The sequence below is a fragment of the Paroedura picta genome, chromosome 9 (genome assembly GCF_049243985.1).
Source record: "Paroedura picta isolate Pp20150507F chromosome 9, Ppicta_v3.0, whole genome shotgun sequence".
Classification (NCBI taxonomy): domain Eukaryota; kingdom Metazoa; phylum Chordata; class Lepidosauria; order Squamata; family Gekkonidae; genus Paroedura; species Paroedura picta.
The window spans coordinates 1,318,250-1,335,960 of record NC_135377.1 but is presented as its reverse complement, the minus strand read 5'-3'; the positions used below and the strand labels follow the sequence as shown (position 1 = coordinate 1,335,960).

The following is a 17,711-nucleotide window of genomic DNA, read 5'->3' as shown; positions in this document are numbered from 1 at the left end:
AAAACAATAATTAAGAATCAATTATTGATGAGCCCGTGTGGCTTTCTTCGGCAGGTTTCTTCGGAAGCAACCTCCCTGATTACCAGCGGTCTGAGATCATGATGTTTATAATGGGGAAGGTCCCTGTGTTTGGGATGGCGGCTCACAGCTCAGAGAACGGCCAGCTAGGGTTTGTATCTCCCCCCCCCCCCCGACCATGGGCTGGTAGAAGCATTATGAATGATCCGTGTCCGTTTCTGTAGCCTCCGCCGTGCACAGGGTGCTTTACAGAATAACACGGGGGGAAGGACAGGCCTGTGCCCAGGGAGAGGCTGCAGTCTGCCCCTCACTCACTGGGGGGCAGTTGGGGGCGGGGGGGGGGGGCAGAAGCTTTGTCTTGGCTCAGGGGGAGGAATTTCAGCTGCAGGCTTCAGGAATGCGAAGGGGGGGGGGTTAGGAGAGAGCTGAAGGAACTGGGAACTGTTGTTTTCCAAATTGTAACTGCAAATTATAACAGGTTGTTTTCCAAATTATAACTTTCCCTCCCCCATTCCCCCCCCCCAGGGATTTGGGAACCAGGCGGATCCAGATCATGTTGCTGCGCTCTTTGCTGATGGTAAGCTGGGCCTTGGCCTCTGCCTCCGGGCTTGGGTGTGGAAGGCCTGTGGGTGAGGGTCAGCCGCGGGGGATGAAGGAAGGGCCGGGCGTGGAGAAACTCCTCCTCCCTCTGTCTGGAGCCTGGAATTTAAGGGGCCCCGATGAAGCTGAGCGACAGCCAATCCAGGACGGATGAGAGGCAGGGATTCTTCACACAATGAACCCGCTGGGGACTGGCTGCCAGGGGTGGTGTTCAGGCCACCAGCTGGCTTTAAATGGCAGCCGGCCACTGACAAACCTCACCTCCCATGCATCAACCCATTAGCCATGATGGCTGAGTGGAGCCTCCATGTCCAGAGGCAGTCTGCCACTGTTGGGGGAGGGAAGGATTATAAGTAAGGGAAGAGGGCTCTTGCCCCTGGCCCCCTGAAGCTCTATTGCTAGCTTCCTGGAGGCACCAGGTGAGCCGGGCAGAAGGGCCCTGGCCTAGAGGTCTTGCTTGGCTTATGCTCCGGGGTTCTATTTCACCATCCGCAGGTCACCTCTGGCTACAACGCCAAGAGCATTGTCACGGTCCTCTCGGCCCCCTTCCTCGATCCCCTGCTGTCGGCTTCGCTCATGGAAGACGGGGAGCTCCGGCAGCTGGTCCTGGAGGTGCTGCACAATCTCATTGACCGGCACGACAACCGAGCCAAGCTGAGGGGCATCAGGTAGCTTTGCCTTGCCTTGGGCGCGCGCAGCATTTTGGTGGCCCTGGGGCCCCGGAGCCTCCTCTGCAGTAGCTGCGGTCGTCTGTACCAGCCAAATAAAGTCCCCATCTTAGGAGAAGCTGCTGTTCAGATGCCGCCTCGTGGGCTTGATAGAAGCAGGGTCCTTGCGGGCAGCTAGTGGGGGGCGGGTCTCCCACCCATTTCCTGTCTCAGGCCAGCCCCGCCTAGCTGTGAGATCAGATGAGGCAGGCCTGCTGGGGCCACCCCGGGCCTGGCCTTGGCTTCTGAGTTAAGCAGGAAAGTAATTAAGTGCACCGAGGATTAGGTCATGAAGCCAGAGAATGGTTTGTAACAGTGGGCTTAAAAGGCAGTCCACTGTGCAGGATATAAGAAACATAACTTGGGACAATGCAGAAATATTCTGCAAAGCCAGGGGGGCAAGGGATGGGCGGGGGATACGCATTGGCTCCAGGCCTGGGGTCAGTCTTGGTGCCCAAAGTCCAGCTGGTTTGGCAACAGGCAGCTCTTGCTGGGGAGGGAGTTCCACAGGTGGGGCTCCACGCTGCAGAAAGCCCATGCATTATGCACTATGCACACGTTCCTTTTCTAGAATAATTCCAGATGTGTCGGATCTGAAGATAAAGCGAGATAAAATTTCACGGCAAGACGTGAGCTTCATGAAGAAGGTAACTGCAAGAAGAGATTCTTGTCTGCCCGTCCGTGAAGGGAGCTCTCCTGGGGGGGGGAGGGGGCCTGCTTCTCCCACCCCGTCCACCACAGGCAGGACCACATCACTTAAAGCGTGTGGGGCCTCCGGCATGCTGAGCAGGCCTTCCACTGGGGATGAGCTTGATCAGGGCTTTGACTGCTGAGGGGGAGGCCAGAGGGGAAGGAGGGCCACGCAAGGAGGCCGAGGGGTGCCAGGCACTGCAAAGGGCTCCTCCCTGGTGCTGGCAGGCTCCAGCTTCTGCAGGGCGTGACCTTTTCTCCCCCCCCCCCCCAGCACGGCCAGCAGTTGTACAGGCACATCTACCTGGGCTGCAAGGAAGACGACAACGTGCACAAGAACTTTGAGCTGCTCTACACGACTCTGGCCCTGATCACCATCGAGCTGGCCAACGAGGAGGTGGTGACCGATCTCCTCCGCCTGGCTGTGGCCCTGCAGGTGTGGGCGGCGATTGATTGATTGATTGGGGGCGGGAGGCTCAACCATGTTCTCCCCTGAGGCCTCGAAGGCGTGCGCTGCACGTGTGGCCCGCATGATGCAGCCGGCTCACCCGGTGGCCTCTTCCTCCCTCCCTCCCGCCGCGCAGGATACGGCCATTCTCAACGAGGAGAACTTGTCCATGTTCAGCCGCTGCAGCATCATGGCGCTGGTCGCCGCGTACCTCAACTTCCTCAGCCAGATGATCGCTGTGCCTGCGCTCTGCCAGCACGTCAGCAAGGTGTGTTGGGCCCGCTCCTGCCTCTCCTGCTGCAGACCAGGAACGGCCCACTTCCGGGGGGGTGGGGGTGAGGTGGGGGGGGCGGTTCTGTTCTCCGGGGGCTGGAGTCGTTTTGCAAAGGAGTGGCCACCCCCTGGCAACAAGGGTTCCTTCAGCAGCGCATTCGAGTCTGCACGGTCAGGCATTGCATGCCGAATCCACAGAGGGAGGGGACATGCAGGGAGGGAAGAATGTTCTCGTTTCCAGCTGCTGGAAAGTGCTGTCAACCTGCAGCCCACTCTACAGAGTGACCTTCGATCTCCTCAGTGGTCTCCCATCCAGTCCTGACCAGGGTGGGCCCTGCTTAACTTCCAGATCTGGCATCATCGAGCCAGCCGGGCCCTCCCGGGTCACAGTACTGTAGCCTTACCGTTCTGCTTATCGGCGGGTACCTTGATCAAGAGTGGCTTTGGGGACATCCCTCCCTCTGGCCCCTGGCAATGCCTTTGAACCTGCCTTCTCCTCTTCCCGGGAGGTTCCTTCTGGCCCCCTCATGGTTTGGCCACACGGAGGTGCTTTTGTGAGCCCCAGAGGGCCTTCTTCTGCCAACCGGGGCTTTTCACAAAGACATCCTCCATTGGAAGTCCTTTCCCTTTCCGTCTTGCCTGGGGCGGCCTCTCCACACACACACACACACACACACACACACACACACACACACACCGCCTTTTAAAAGAAACAGTCCAACCAACCCTGACTTGCAGTTTGGGGCAGCTGGTGAGTCTCAGTGTGAAGTGCTCAGTTCTGGCCCCCCACTGCCCCTTTTCCTCCCCCCAGGATTGTCCAGCTGCTGGGTGGTGCCAGTCCTGCTTTCCTGTGCTCTGGCAGCCTCCCCTTCAGGGCTGTCCTGGGGGGGGTCCCTGAAGCCAGAGCCAGCACGGGGCCAGAGCCAGCGGCTGAGCCTCCCCATTGCTTTGCCGCACCTTGGCAGAGGCTGAGAAGGTCTCACTCGCTCGGTGCCCGACTGTGCCTACCTCAGAGGCTTGTGGGGAGGGCAAAAGGGAGGCAGGTTTGCCGCTCCGAGGCTTTTGGGGAAAGGGAACACGATGGCAGCACTGCAGGCTTGTGTCAGGCGCTGCCTGGCTGTTCTCTGCCTGCATGTAGAAAAATCTAACCCTTGGAGTCCTGTTTCATTCCGTTCCATTAACGGATTCTTTCCAGGTCATTGAGACGCGAACGGTGGAAAGTCCATACTTCTTGCCAGAAACAATATTCCGGGACAAGTGCAGGTAACGGTCATTTTTTTTGCTGATAAAGAGAAGCGATGCATTTCAGCACCAGGGTATCTCTTTCACACAGATATGACATGTGGAGAAAGATAGGAATTCAATACCCCAAGCAGTTCAGAATTTCCCCTTCCCAGCTAGCTTCAAAGGAGGTGCTTTCTGAACGGTAGGGCCATGGGGCTCTGTGTTCCAGCACTCCCTCTTAGCACCCCACAAGGAATGGGGGCTTGCAATTCCTGGTCTCAGTCATGGGAGTGACAAGCGTCTACACACAAGTGACAGAGGGGACCCGGAGCAGAGTCGCCCTTCCTCCTTCCCCTCCCAGCATCTTTGCACAGATGGGTCAGATTGTACGCAGTGGGACGGGGGCACCGCCGGCTGTAGATGGGGCCCTGCTGTGTTTCCCATGTTGGCAGAAAGGGCAGCCTGGAAGAGTCCGGGGTGGAGGCAGGGATAACACTGACATTGTTTTGCTCCCTCCGTCTCTCGTGTCTCCCTAATCCCTCAATGCCGCCCTCTTCACAGCCTTCCCCAAACCTTTGACAAGGATGACAAGAGCCTGTTCTTCCTGATGAACAAGATTGCAGAATCGCTGGGCGGCAGCGGCTACAGCCCGGAGAGGCTGTCTGTGCCGTACGTACCTCAGGTGACAGGTGAGTCATTGCCTAGGCCTGACCCCAGCACCTGCTGATGTGTCTCGTGGCCGCTCCGTCACCCGCCTCCGGCCCTGCAGTGTCAGATCCCAGTCCCAGACCTCAGCTCCCGGAGGCGTGCCGGCCTCCCCCTCCCCCTCCCCCTTCCTTTGCCAAGCAGCTGCTCCCTTCTCTGTTCTCCACACACACTGTTCCCTCAGACTTTCCTTTCCTCTCCTTTGGAAGCAAAATCAGATGGTTGCACATTCCCACACTGTAACTGGGACCATCTGCTTAGCAGTGAACGAAAGGTCAGTCTGGATGGGCGGAGGACGAGGGCTCTCCAGCCATACAGACCTGCACAGTGGCAGAATACCTGGGAGGCGGCCCCAGAACTGCCTTTCCCACCTTAAACTCACAGGGCCCCAGCTCAGCCCAACACTCCCGCACCGCTGTGACCTTGTCGCTCATGTTCCCAGTTCCTTGCCAACCTGAGCCTCAGAGGCAGATTTCTCACTGCAGAGCAGATTCCCCCAGGCGGGCTTGCTCGGTTTATCCCGAAGGCCCAAGGTGGGTGGCCTGGCGGGGGTGGCCTGGCCTCCCCAGCTCCATTCCGGATGCCCCACAGGAGAGAGACGCCTGTGGTGTGTTTCTCCACAGATGAAGACGGGCTGTCACGGAGGAAGAGCGTGGTGGACACGGTCTCCATCCAGGTGGACCTCCTGGCTGGCAACGGGACCGAGGACAAGGCAAGTGCATCCTGGCTGCCCCTGGGCCCTCTGATGTCCTTATTGACGGCTTGAGGCTACTGATGTATTAACTGTGGCTCAGTTGAGGCCACTAATTTTCAAATTGTGGCTTATTGACTAATTGAGGCAGATATTTTACCAATTGTGGCTCAAGGCAGCTTATAGTTCCCCGACTTAGAAGCAAGCTGAATAGGGTGTAAGCCCAATTCGGAAGCCTTGTAAAATAAACAAGCAGAGGATTAATACCCGCAGAGTAGGAGCCCCTTGTTTCTGCCTTCCCTGGAACTACAGTCTGCATCACCCCCAAGTGCTGAGGGCCAGGGCCAGTTGCAGAGCGCCAGAGTGGGAGGGGAGGGGGGGCAGGGGTCGGCAGCAGGCTGCAGGAAAGAGAGCCGGGGGCCTGAGGTTGCCACTGGCTGCCTAGTAAGGGAGGAGGAGTTCATCAGTATCAGCTGCCATGTTGGGGGTGTGCATCCCTGCCCCTTCTTAGCGATCTGTTCTCTCCCCCTTCCTTTGGGAAGGGGGTGTCAGCGGAGCCAAAGAGAGGAGACCAGGGCCCTGCCAAAGCGAGCACAGTTCCGCAGGGCCTGCAAACACAGAGCTCTTCCGCCAAGTTTCCAGTTAAGCCAAGGAGCTGATAACACCTACCTGGCCTCTGAGGCCTCCTCCCCACCAGGTACGCCCACCAGGTGTATCCCGAGGCCATCTCCAGTCCAGCCAATCCGTCAAGCAATAGCTTACATTAAAGGGTCTCGTGGTTAACAGCTTAAACGCTTCATAATGTTGAGACAAATTACTGAGTTTGAAGCACTGGACCTCATATGGCAGTGGGACTTGTACACTGATCTAGCCTCTGAATCGCCCTGAGCCGCAAGGGAGGGTGGTCTAGAAATGAAATAATAAATAAAAAATTAGAAACGGCAGGGATCCGTCAGATCAAGACGGTGCCCTGTGAGTTGGTCTGGAGCCAGAGTCCAGGATCTCCTGGGAGGCCGGCCACGTTGGTGGCTGGGTAGGAGCTTTCCTGAGTCCCTGGCTCCGTTCTTCGGTGACGTCCCTCCCTCCCGTGTCTCTCAGGGGCTCCTGGATTCTTGCCCTTTTCTACAGTGGGCAGCGGTCATGTTTGATCCCCAGTTAAGCTGCTGGTGGGACTGGAATGCATTCAAAGTCTTCTTTTCTCTTCAGGTCAACAGCACAGAGGAGATTACCTTTGAAGCGCTGAAGAAGGCGATCGGTGAGGCTCCCTGCAGCAGTTTGGCGTTCAGCGAATTTCCCCTGGCCCTTCCGTTCTGACGCCTTCCGGTGCTCTTCACAATCCTCGTGTCAGCAGAAAGGAGCCAGAGTCCAGGAGCACCTTCAGGACGAAGGAAGCTTGTGGCGGGGGGGGGGGGGGGGGCGGCTTTTGTGAGCCACGGCTTAGTTTGGAAAAGTCTCTGGGGAAGCGAGCAGGGACTCCCGAAAGCTCCTCTCCTGCCCCCAATGGTGTCAGCCTGGCAGGTGCTGCTGCACTCCGCCTCTCTCTCTTCTGAACCAGGCCGCCCATCCTGACCCTTGAGTTAGGCGGAGTTCCCTAACGGCATGAGCCACATGCTGGTCCTGTCTCGAATTGGGTGCCCTGCTGCTGCCAAAGACCTGACACAGTTCTGGGAAGTTGCGAAGGTGGGGGATGGGGGGGGGATATCACGTATGTGATATGCTTGGGATCCTGTAAATGCACCCTTGGGGGATTGGGGTCTCGGATCCTAGCCTCCCTCCCTCCCACCACCACCACCTTTGGAAATGTCTTCAGACTGAGGAAGGGAGCTAGGACTCAGAAAAGCTCAAACCCCCCAAAAACCTTGTTAGTCTCAGATCTGGAGTCTGACTAGTTTTGTCCATTATGTTGTGCTTAGAGTGAAATCTGCTTATAAACCCTTCTGTTCTTCTACCAAAATAAGGCACTCATGTTCAGTGCACGATGCAGAAACGTCAACCCTGCACAATGTATTTAAACATGCTGAAGGTGCCGGGTAGCCTTCCAGAGGCTGACTGATGATGGCCAAACTGTGGCTCTCCAGATGCCCATGGACTACAGTTCCCATGAGCCCCTGCCAGCAATGCTGTCCATGGGCATCCGGAGAGCCACCATTTGGCTACTCCTTGGCATAGAGCATGGTTTCTTCCTGGAGCCGATGGGGTTGGCGTGTTCCTCGGTGCCCCCACCCTACCCCACCCTTGTGGCCCTGTGCTGACAAGTCTGAGAGGACACTCTTATTCCCCCCCTCCCCCCCCCCAGACAGCACCGGTCTGGAAGAGCAAGAGAAAGAGAAGAGGCGCCTCGTGATGGAGAAGTTCCAGAAAGCCCCCTTTGAGGAGATTGCAGCCCAGTGTGAAAGCAAGGTGAGCACTTTGATGCGCGTGGCTGGATCTGCTTCTTCCAGCCAGTGTTGCTCCCCTCCTTGGCAGCTGAGCAGGGCCCCTGCAGGGGGAGAGGGCAGCCTGGGCGTGTTTGTGTAGCCCCACCAGAAGCCTCACCTCCCTCCTGGGAAGAGCCAGAAGTGACCTGGCTCGGCCGTCTTTGGGGCATGGGGAAAGGGGCTGGGGCACGTCCCCCAGGAGCAGCTCCCCCCTCAGTGATTTCAGCCACGGACTTTCTCCTTGCAGGCCACCCTTCTTCATGACCGGCTGGCCCAGATATTGGAGCTCACCATCCGGTAAGGGGAGGGGCCCGGGATATGGGGTGGGCAGGAGGGGGGGACTGTCCCCTGAGCTCACCTTTGACGCTGCAGTTCTCAGCAGCAGCTCTGGCGACTGTGGAGGGGCTCCTGAGGGTCTGTGGCAGGAAGGTGGTTGGCCAGCAGCCTCAGAGGCCCGGCCCGGCCTGTGCACTGCTGCGTTTAGTGCCTCCTGGGGCATTGAGGCCAGCATTGCCTGCTCAGACTGGCAGCAGCTCTCAGGTGCAGAGGGCGTTCCCATCACCTGCTCCTCTTAACTGGAGGTGCTGCTGGGGACTGAGCCAGGGACCTCCTGCAGGCCAAGCAGATGCGCTGCCTCTGAGCCACAGCCCTTGTGGTTTTGTGGAGTGGAAACTATGACAAGCACCCGCTGGACAGAGAGGCAGAATGAGAAATTATAACATGAAAAAAGGGGAGGCCAGGAGGGAACCTTTCTGATCTGCTCTCATGAAGCACACAGTGCCGGGCCGGCTGTCCTCGAATACGGCAGGAAGGGCAGTGATGTGGGGGAGGGAGCCCTCAGTCTGGGGCAAGGGGGCTGAGTCTTCTTGGTGCTTGGGGGGCCACAGTGGAGTTCTGGCCCCACTGGAGGACCTCCTGGTGGCCCCTGGGTTGGCTGGACTGGAGGGGCCATCGGCCTGCCCCACCGCAGCTTCTCTTGTGCTTTTGAACCTTACCCGGCTTTGGTTCCTCTCTTGCAGCCCCCCTCCCAGCCCCTCCGGGACGCTCACCATCACCGCTGGACACACCCACTACCAGTCCGTTCCCGTCTATGAGATGAAGTTTCCGGATCTTTGTGTGTATTAAGCGTCTCCTGGCCTCTGCTGGGCATCCTTTGGCATTAGAGCACACTGTGTGAAGTCCGAGAGGAGTGGCCCGCTCTCTCACCGTTCCCTTGCTTAAATTTTGGAATAGCCCCGGGTGGGGCACAGCGGGGCTGGGATTGTGCCTGAATCGTAGCAGTTTCTGGCCAGCCCTTGAGAATTATCATCAGTTGATTTCATGACTAATTAATTTCTTGCCTCCGTCTAAAGAAACCAAAGTGGGAGGCTGCCTGTTTTGCCAAAATGCTCTCCTGCAGAGGTGGTGGGGGAGGGGAGCCTTTGTAGAGTAGAAGCCGGGACTTTCACCCCACTGAAAGGCTGCAGTGGCATTAAGGAGCCAGTGCCCCCCCCCCCTCCCCGGCTGGTTTCCCCTCCTCCAGTCTGCGGCCTTGGGAAAGAGGCTGCTGCTGCTGCTGATTGCAGGAGACTGAAGGTCAAGCAGGGAGCAGGAGGTTGTGCCCTCTGGGCTGAACTGGCCGTGCTTCGGCTGGGAGGGGCCTGTCACGGAGCACCCAGCTTGGCCCCCCCCTGTGGAGTCTGGGCGCATCTAGCTGCCACACTCCGGGCTTTTGGGAGAAGAAAGAGTATTTTTGCTGAGCCACTTTTAGGATACGGGAAACCGTACCTAGACGTATGTAGATATATATTTAGTATAGCAAGAGGGGGGAAGCATTTGAAACAGAAAATAGTTTTCTATTAATTCTCTGGGCAAGCGGGCTTCTTCTGCGCCCTGTCCTCTGTAGCCCAGCGGTGCACCTTTGGAGCAGTTATTTTGGCAACTCAGCAAAGGTTATACATTCTGTTGCTTGTGCTTCCGCCCTCCCCTCCTCGCCAGGAGTTGCATTTCTTAAAAACGCCTTCTCTCCCCTCTGCTTTAATTTCATTGCCACATTGTCCTCTGGTGGGGAAATGCCCCCCCCCCCCCCCCCCGCTGGCATATCCCTTCCAAGACATTGGCCACAGAGAGAAAGAGTGCCCTGCTGTTTCGTTTACCCGTCACGCAAGCAGCAAAGGCCTGGCCATGGTTTTGTTGGGCCTGACCTGAGGGTGAAATTTTGTCAGTGAAGTTGGAGAAGCCCTCGGTGGAGGGTGGGAAGCTCCGGGTTCCAGTCCTGCAAGGGGAGCCCTCATTTCCCAGGGGCCCTGCCTCCGCCGTACCAACCCCCACCCATCTGCTGGCAGCCTTTGCCCAGGGCTGCAGGGGGAGCCCCCGTGGAGGAAAGGGGTCTCTTCTTACAGTGTCCCACAGCCTCCGCAGTACCTCTTGCAAATGGCTGCATGGCCCAGGAGAGGTGTGGCCTTTCTGCCAAGCCTGTGTCGAGCTGCTCCGGATGCTCTCTCGTGGCACGCTTGCCCTGCTCAGGCTGGTAACCCGCCCTTCTTTTCAGTTTGACAGCACAATCACAGCGGCTCCCAGGGGAAGACGAAACAGCCTCTTTCGCACCGCGTTCCCCTGTGATTGCTGCTGCTGCCCTGCAGCCCCACCCTGCTCAGACCGGAGGCAGCTCCTCCCCCTCCCCCCGGCACCCTTGCTGGCTTCCGCTTTTGGGTCTGGGGAAGGTAAGATGTCTTCACGCCTGACCGCTGTCATCCAAGTGGCTTTTTCTTTAAAGACCAGAGTGAACCTGAGCGTGCTGTGCATACAAAGGAAGCCATCCACATTGCTGTCTTTTTATTTTGAAAAATCTCACTGCTTTTGTACAAACCGAAAACCAGAGAATGCTCTTTGCTTTGCGCTTGTGCCGTCTGTGGGCAGTACTGCTGTGGTACGCCTCCAGCTGTCCCCCGTCCCCCCGCCCCGCTCTGCATGTGACCGATGCCTCACATCAGTAACCCGTTTGCTTGGAAGCCTTACCTGAGTTCTCACCTGTGTTGTCGCATCTCACAGTGGACCTGTCCTTTACCAATAGTGACGTCCTCTTGGGGAGGGGCAGCGGTTGGGGGCTGGGCCAGCTGGGGATGGTCACGCGGCGGCCACACAAGGTTCAAAATATTCTTTCCACTGTGCATCGCGTGGCCATGAGAAAGCAAAGTGCTCTGAGCATTACCATGGTGTGAGATCAGCAGAACCGGGCTGGTGGCGCAGAGAAGGGTTCTCGGGTGTGGACGGAGAGGCCGTGTTTGTGTGCCACACGCAGGAGCCACTCGCTCAGCCTACGACGCTCGTGATACCGTTTGGATGTTTTGTCACTTGCTGGCACTTGTTTGTAGCCCAGCTTTGGGCCTGGGCGCTTCAGTTGGCCCATTTAAAAGAATGTATAACTTTTGGAAAGCAACTGCATCTCAAGGCCTAATGTGGAGGCAAGTCTGAGAATGACTGAAGAGGTCTGATTTACTGATGCTTGGGTACCTGCATTCCGCTCTCTCTGTAATGAGCCATTTGACAACGTGTACACACACTGTGCAATCCATGTGTAAGCAATAAAATAAACCAAATAGTGTGTACATCCTTTGTTTCCTGAGGTTTATAGTGTGGACTCCTGAACAGCATCCGTTGTGGAGGACACACCTATTCTAGAATCATAGAATAATAGAGTTGGAAGGGACTTCATAGGTCATCTAGTCCAACCCCCTGCTCAACGCAGGACACTCCCAACCCTCTCGCTCCTCCACTGTCACCTGCCACCCCCTTGAGCCTTCTCAGAATCAGCCTCTCTGTCAGATGGCTCTCCAGCCTCTGTTTAAAAATTCCTTCCCCAGACTTTCCTACCTCAGAGGGAGCCAAATCTTGGAGCACTTGACTTCAGAAACAGAAGGGGGGGGGAGCTACGGGGGTCTTGGGAGACACGTCCACCTTGCCCGGTGGTCTTGGAACCCCTGCACTGGCATCGAGGACTGAGGCTTTCCGAAGGCTGCAGCTTCAACCCTGGCTTTTGACGGAGTTCTGCTGCAGTCGGCTTGTTGCTTCCCCGCCTATGACACCATGAGGGGACTTCTAGTCTGTGCACACAAACAGCCTGTGTCTGGGGCCAGAATACGGAACGTCTGTGAAGATTACAAATACCTCATTTAAAACAGTAGTTTAGTTCCTTCTGGCCCAGGAAATCCAGCCAAATAGGGCCCAAGTAGGCTGTGAGGGTGAGCCCACTGCCTCCTCCCCTCATGTGGGGGGCAGAGGAGAAACTTCCCTGAGGAGGATGCTGAAAAGTCAAACTGAATAACTTTTGCATATTTAGGATACTAATTTGTAATCTTCACTTCCCAGGCAATTAGGAACAAGCAGTGGAATAGGCTGCCTAAGGAGGTGGTGAGCTCCCCCTCACTGGCAGTCTTCAAAAGCAAAGGTTGGATACACACTTTTCTTGGATGCTTTAGGATGCTTAGGGCTGATCCTGCGTTGAGCAGGGGGTTGGACTAGATGGCCTGTATGGCCCCTTCCCACTCTAGGATTCTGTGTTTCTAAGAACTAGCAAGTCATGCGGTGGGTGGGGAGTGTGGCATAAGCCGCTTTTTGTTTATAAAGCGTTCCTGGGCAGGGAAAGGTGTCCTTTCGTGGGGGGGGGGGCAGGTGGGCTCATAAAATCACAGGATAAAGAGCTGGAAGGGACCTCCTGGGACGAAGTCAGCTCAGCTGTCCAAGTAATGCTGCCAGACTCCGGCTGGTGGCTGGAGATCTCCAGGGATGGCGGCTGATCTCAGGCTCAGTTCAGCTGGAGAAAACGGCTGCTTTCATAGGCGGCCTCGATGGCCTGAGAGCCCACTGAAGCCCCTCCCGCCCCGGGCTCTCCCCCCAAAACGCCCAGATCTTTCCCAACCCTAAATCACGAGTGGCAGGAGGGAGAGTGGGCTTCCCCCGCCCGAAGGCAGGCCTGACTCCCTGCAAACAGAAAGCTAGCGGCGCAGGAAGGAAGTTCCCGGCTCCTTGCAGGGCTGCAGCTCCTCTTTCCCCCAGCTCCTCCCCCCACGTGGGAGCGCGACCCCTCCCCCTAGAGGGCGCGGCGGCAGGGTCGAGGTCAGCGCGGCTTCTGATTGGCCGCGGCGGGCGATGACGCGCGACAGGGAGGTCCCCGGCTGGGCAGCGCCATCTGGCGGCGGGAGCACGACATGCAAGTCTCTCTGGGCGGAGGCGCCGGCAGGCAAGGCTGCTCAATCGAGCGCCGAGCCGAACCCAAGGCCTCGCTAAGCCATTGGCCGAGCCATCGCTGGCAGCCCCGCCGCCATTTTCCCGGAAGGGAAGGAGGAAGAGGAGGAGGAGGAGGCGCTCGGCCGACGGAGCGGTGAGCCCGGGAGGGGGGGGGGAGGAGGAGGAGGAGGAGGACCCCGCCCTGGCCCTGACCCACCTCGGAGCCCCCTCCCGACCTCTGGGCGACGTCGGGCAGCCTTTGGGCCGGGGTGGGATGCGGCTGCGGTTCCGGAGGTCTCCAGCCCTCGCCTGGAGGTTAGGAGGAGGGGAGGGAGCCGGCGCGGGGGGGGGGGTGGCGAAGAGCGGCCGCTTCGGACCTGGAGAGCCGCTCCTCTTCCCCAGGCAGCCCGCTGGGTGACCTTGGCCCGGTTCTCTTAGAGCTGCTTTCTCGGCACAACGGCTCTCTCAGAGCTCTCTCGGTCCCGTTCGCCTCGCAGGGTGGCTGCCGTGGGGAGAGGAAGGGGAGGCGTCTGGAAGACTCCTCTAAGCACCGACCCTTCTTCTGTAGAGAGCCAGTGTGGTGCCATGGTGGAGAGCAGCATCCCTCATCTGGAGAACTGGATTTAATTCCCCGCCCCTCCACATGCAGCCTACTGAGCCGTTCTCTCAGAGCTCTCTCGGCCCCACCTGCCTCGCAGGGGTCTGTTTTGAGGCAGAAGAAAGGAGAGTGGTTTGTAAGCGGCTTTGAGACTCCTTTGGGGAGTGAAAAGTCTGCTTGCGCTCAGCTGAGCTCCAGGGCAGCGTCCCCCTCTCCCGTGTCTTCTCTCGGCTTCACCTTCCCAGTTTCCTTTGGGGCTTTCTTTCCACCAGCTTCGCCCTTTCCCCCTTGTCCTCCTCGGAGCCTGTTGCAGACAAGGGTACCTGACCGAGGGCCGCTCTCCCTCCTTGCTCCTCTGCCCATATCAGGGTCCACCAGCCAAGCACAGCGCTCCATTGGCACGCACTGTGCACAGAGGGCCTGGCCACGGCCTAGCTGCTCCAGTGCCTGGCAGAGGAGGGGAGCTCTCAGGCAAGGCCCAGCTGCAAGGGTGGATCCCTCCGCTGTAGCTTTGCGCGGCTTTGACAGTCACTGCTCCTGTGGCAGGGTCCCTGCGCGGAGGCTGGTCCGGCTCACAGCAGCAAGCGGCAGGAGGCATGTTCCACGGAATCCCCCCCACCACGGGAATGGGAGGTGAGTCCTCGGATCTGCAGATGGCCACAAGTGGGGGGGGGGAGGATTTTGAGTGGCCTCGTCCTGCTGCCAGAACTCTTTTGGCGCTGGAGGCTTCCCAGTCTGTGGTTGCTGCAGCAAAGCTCCTTCTGGTCTCTGCGCCCCTCATGGACTCCCGGGAGGGTCTGCAGCTCCACACAGATCTGCGCTCCCTTTTGGAACGACCCTTGAAGCTGCTTCTTTGGATGGGAGGATACAGCTGACTGGGACGTGGGAGCATTTCTCATCCCAGCTGTGCTGTGGGCAAGAGGGGCCTTTCTCATGATCCTGGTGACTGCCTGGGGGTGACTCTGACCTCTCTCTTTGCTTTCAGCTCCAGCAAATAGGCCGGAACTCTATGAGGCAAGTGGCTTTCTGCTTTGACCCGTCCTGGGCTTCTCCCCCCCTCCCCCCCCCGAGAGAGAAGAGAGGGGTGTGCCCATCTAAACGATCTTTGCAGGTTCAAGGGGAAGTAGCACCGTCCCACTCTGCAGGGACTCCCTCTCGGAAGGGCGCCTGCAGCTTTGGCGTTCGGAGGTCTTAACGTTTCCCCCCCTTTGCAGGAAGTCAAGCTGTACAAGAATGCCCGGGAGCGAGAGAAGTAAGTTGTGCCTGGGCCCTGGCAGACGTGCCAGTAAGCCGACTCTTTGGGTAAAACAAAACCAGAGCCCAGTCAGGCACCTTTAAGACCAACCAAGATTTATTCAAGGCAGGAGCTTTGGAGTGCAAGCTCTCTTCTGGTTTTATTGTGCTACTTCAGATCAACACGGCTACCCATTTGAACCTCCTCTTTATTAAGGAAAAGCAATGAGAGAGGTACACAGAGACGGAAGTTGGCCCCAGCTTCCCCACGTATATCACCCCCAGAATGGACTCAAGAGTCCAGCAGCGGTTTATTTCATGACGTTGTCTCTGAGGAAGTGTGCCTGCCCACTTCTGGGACTCTGTCTGGACTCCAACGTTACTCTGCTGCTTCAGGCCACCACGGCCCCCCGCCAGAATCCGCAATAGGGAATTCCTCAGAGTTACCCCATAGGGGCCTTGGGTGGAAGTCCAGGGCTCTGTGCACCCCACATCTTTGCACTCTTCTGCTGCCCTCCCCTCATTTCCCCAAGCACTGTGGTTTCTGGCTCAGGCTCTGGAGGCAGGTGGAGGGGAATCACCCAGGGAGTCCCAGGGCAGGCAGGGGCAAACGTCCCCTGTGGGTCTCCCCAGAGGTCCCCAGCAGATGGACAGGGCTCTCCTAGCTGTTTCTGGCTGTGTCCTGAGTGATGGGAACGGTCTCCTGGGGCTTCATCTCGGTCTGCTCCCAGGTATGACAACATGGCCGAGCTGTTTGCAGTGGTGAAGACCATGCAGGCTCTGGAGAAGGCCTACATCAAGGACTGCGTAACCCCCAACGAGTGAGTGGCAGCCGGGGCCCGGGAGGCCCAGCTCCCCCAGATAACTGGGGAAAGGGGTTGGGGGGGGTCAGAAGGCTGGAGGAACAGCTCTGGAAAGGGAGGGGGGTTCCTCACCAGCCTTTGCCCTCCCTGTGACCGCAGGGGTGGGTAGTTGGGAAGGGGGGTGCCTTCTCTGTGTCCAGAGGCCCCCCATGGGCAGGGCTCTACATCTCTCTTGGCTCGTGCAGCTGAGTGGCTACCTGGCAGCATCCCGCCCCCTGCCCCCTCCTGCCCAGGGCCTCCCAGGGCCAGCTGCCAGAGACCTCTGCCCTGCCACAGCCGGAGGGCAGCCCCGGCCCCTTCATCACTCTGGTCTTCCTCCCTGCGGCAGGTACACGGCAGCCTGCTCCCGCCTCCTGGTCCAGTACAAGGCGGCCTTCAAGCAGGTGCAAGGCCTGGAGATCAACGCCATCGATGACTTCTGCCGCAAATTTCGGGTGAGCAGCTGCGGCCGGGGGGGGGGGGGGGGACTCGGCCTGTCCTGCTCCCTGGAGGAGGGGGGGGAGCCAGCCTCAGGTGCCCTGCCGCCCAGCCCCTCCTCACCTGCGTCTTCCAGCTCGACTGCCCGCTGGCCATGGAGAGGATCAAGGAGGACCGGCCCATCACGATCAAGGACGACAAGGGCAACCTCAACCGCTGCATCGCAGACATCGTGTCGGTAGGTGGGCCCCTTGCGGGGGCGGGGCTCAGGGGTGTGAGTCGGGGGCTGCCCCTCACCTGAGGCGTCTCTTTTGCCCCCTCCCCCAGCTCTTTATCACCGTGATGGACAAGCTGCGCTTGGAAATCCGCGCCATGGATGAGGTAAGGGAGTTGGGAAGGCTCCTGGCTTTCTGAGCAGCGGAAGGAGGGACCTGCCCTGCTGGCCCCTTGGTTCTGAGGCTGGCCCTGAGGGCTCGGACCCCTAGGCAGCCACCTGGCCTCTCCCCTGCTGCCTTCTCTGCTGGTGGAGGCGGGTGCCCGGGGCTGCTATGCCCACAGGTGCTAGGGGAGAGGCACAGGCTGAGAGGGAAAAGGGGCCCAGCTGCCAGCCGGCCTGCCCTCTCCAGAGCGGGTGCTGAAGGCAGTCTTCTCAACCAGGGTGGGTGATTAACCCAGCCGGCTGTGGGGTGTGGTCCCTGCCCCTGCCCCACCCCAGTGGCTGCTTCCCTTCCTCTGCAGATCCAGCCCGACCTGCGGGAGCTGATGGAGACCCTGAACCGCATGAGTCACCTGCCCCAAGACTTCGAGGGGCGGCAGAAAGTGCAGCAGTGGTGAGGCGTCCAGCACCCGCCTCTTCCGTGGGCCCGTGGCTGCTGGGGAGGGGGGAGCGGAGATGCATTCGTGGTGGCCCGCTTGGGCTTCCCCTCCGCCAGTTTCACAGCAGGTGCTAGGGGTCCTGGGTCTTCGAAGCAGGTACTGGGCCTTGACTGACATTCGCTACAGAGAGGTGTCCCATTTCCTGCAAGGGGGTTTGCCGTGGCCTGCCTCTGTGCCCCTTTGGCCCCGGAGAACTGACCAGCGGGAGCTCGCCCAGGCGCCCCAGGTCAAGGCAAGAGCCGGCCAAGGGTGGCTTGCCATGGCCTGCCTCTGCGTGGCCACGCACGTGGCCCTTCCTTGGGGCCCCCCCTCCGAGAGGAGCAATTCACACTGCCCTCGCTTGGCTTCCGAGACTGACGGGACGGGGCTGATCTCTCCTCCTTCCCTCCGCAGGCTGCAGACTCTGAGCGGGATGTCTGCCTCAGATGAACTGGACGATTCCCAGGTGCGGCAGATGCTCTTCGACCTGGAGTCGGCCTACAACGCCTTCAACCGCTTTCTGCACTCCTGAGGACCAGCCGGGCGTCCCGCGGGTCTCTACGGGTCCTCTCTGGGTGTAAATAACCGAGCAGGCCTGGGCACGACCCTGCCACAAGAGCCGTGGGGTGGGAAGGCGGGGACACCCCAGGGCTGCCCCTTCAGTGCTTGCCCTTGGGGAGGGGGGGGGAGAGGGAGGTCTTTCCCCTAATGCGGCCACAGACCTCCGGGAGTTGGGGGGTGGGGGGGTTGCTCGGTGCTTGTATTTA

General features: G+C 59.0%; 2 protein-coding genes across 10 annotated transcripts in view; both read left to right on the top strand.

Annotated features, from left to right (window-relative positions):
* The window catches only part of LOC143844338 (protein EFR3 homolog A), a 41,498-nt gene extending 30,138 nt beyond the window's left edge, over positions 1-11,360 (top strand). For 6 of the 7 annotated variants that reach the window (XM_077351283.1, XM_077351282.1, XM_077351286.1 and 3 more), the window contains 13 exons: positions 55-169; positions 544-595; positions 1,114-1,286; positions 1,897-1,972; positions 2,290-2,451; positions 2,600-2,731; positions 3,932-3,999; positions 4,522-4,649; positions 5,289-5,377; positions 6,563-6,611; positions 7,653-7,756; positions 8,021-8,070; positions 8,793-11,360. In XM_077351283.1, coding sequence (XP_077207398.1) covers positions 55-169; positions 544-595; positions 1,114-1,286; positions 1,897-1,972; positions 2,290-2,451; positions 2,600-2,731; positions 3,932-3,999; positions 4,522-4,649; positions 5,289-5,377; positions 6,563-6,611; positions 7,653-7,756; positions 8,021-8,070; positions 8,793-8,898 — 1,304 coding nt within the window. In that variant the 3' untranslated portion in view covers positions 8,899-11,360. The remainder of the gene's footprint in view (positions 1-54; positions 170-543; positions 596-1,113; positions 1,287-1,896; positions 1,973-2,289; positions 2,452-2,599; positions 2,732-3,931; positions 4,000-4,521; positions 4,650-5,288; positions 5,378-6,562; positions 6,612-7,652; positions 7,757-8,020; positions 8,071-8,792) is intronic. The other variant, XM_077351288.1, reaches the window with a different exon arrangement.
* A 1,626-nt stretch (positions 11,361-12,986) lies between these two features.
* VPS28 (VPS28 subunit of ESCRT-I) lies at positions 12,987-17,635 on the top strand. Of its 3 annotated transcripts, none has more exons than XM_077351279.1 (10): positions 12,987-13,132; positions 14,123-14,209; positions 14,562-14,590; positions 14,791-14,828; positions 15,541-15,630; positions 16,001-16,106; positions 16,226-16,327; positions 16,417-16,470; positions 16,828-16,919; positions 17,359-17,635. In XM_077351279.1, exons 2-10 carry the CDS (start codon positions 14,173-14,175, stop codon positions 17,474-17,476), a joined length of 666 nt encoding a protein of 221 aa, XP_077207394.1. In that variant the 5' UTR covers positions 12,987-13,132; positions 14,123-14,172; the 3' UTR covers positions 17,477-17,635. The 3 variants fall into 3 exon arrangements, with proteins under 3 accessions (XP_077207394.1, XP_077207396.1, XP_077207395.1); XM_077351281.1 differs by having other exon boundaries at positions 13,043-13,132; positions 13,945-14,209; XM_077351280.1 differs by lacking the exon at positions 12,987-13,132 and adding an exon at positions 13,133-13,293.
* Positions 17,636-17,711: the final 76 nt, after the last annotated feature.

Bases quoted from the DNA above. Each gene is read 5' to 3' on its own strand.
- VPS28 (XM_077351279.1), top strand. From the start codon at position 14,173: ATGTTCCACGGAATCCCCCCCACCACGGGAATGGGAG. The intron at 14,829-15,540 runs GTAAGTTGTGCC...GTCTGCTCCCAG, and splicing joins AATGCCCGGGAGCGAGAGAA to GTATGACAACATGGCCGAGC. The intron at 16,920-17,358 runs GTGAGGCGTCCA...TTCCCTCCGCAG, and splicing joins CGGCAGAAAGTGCAGCAGTG to GCTGCAGACTCTGAGCGGGA.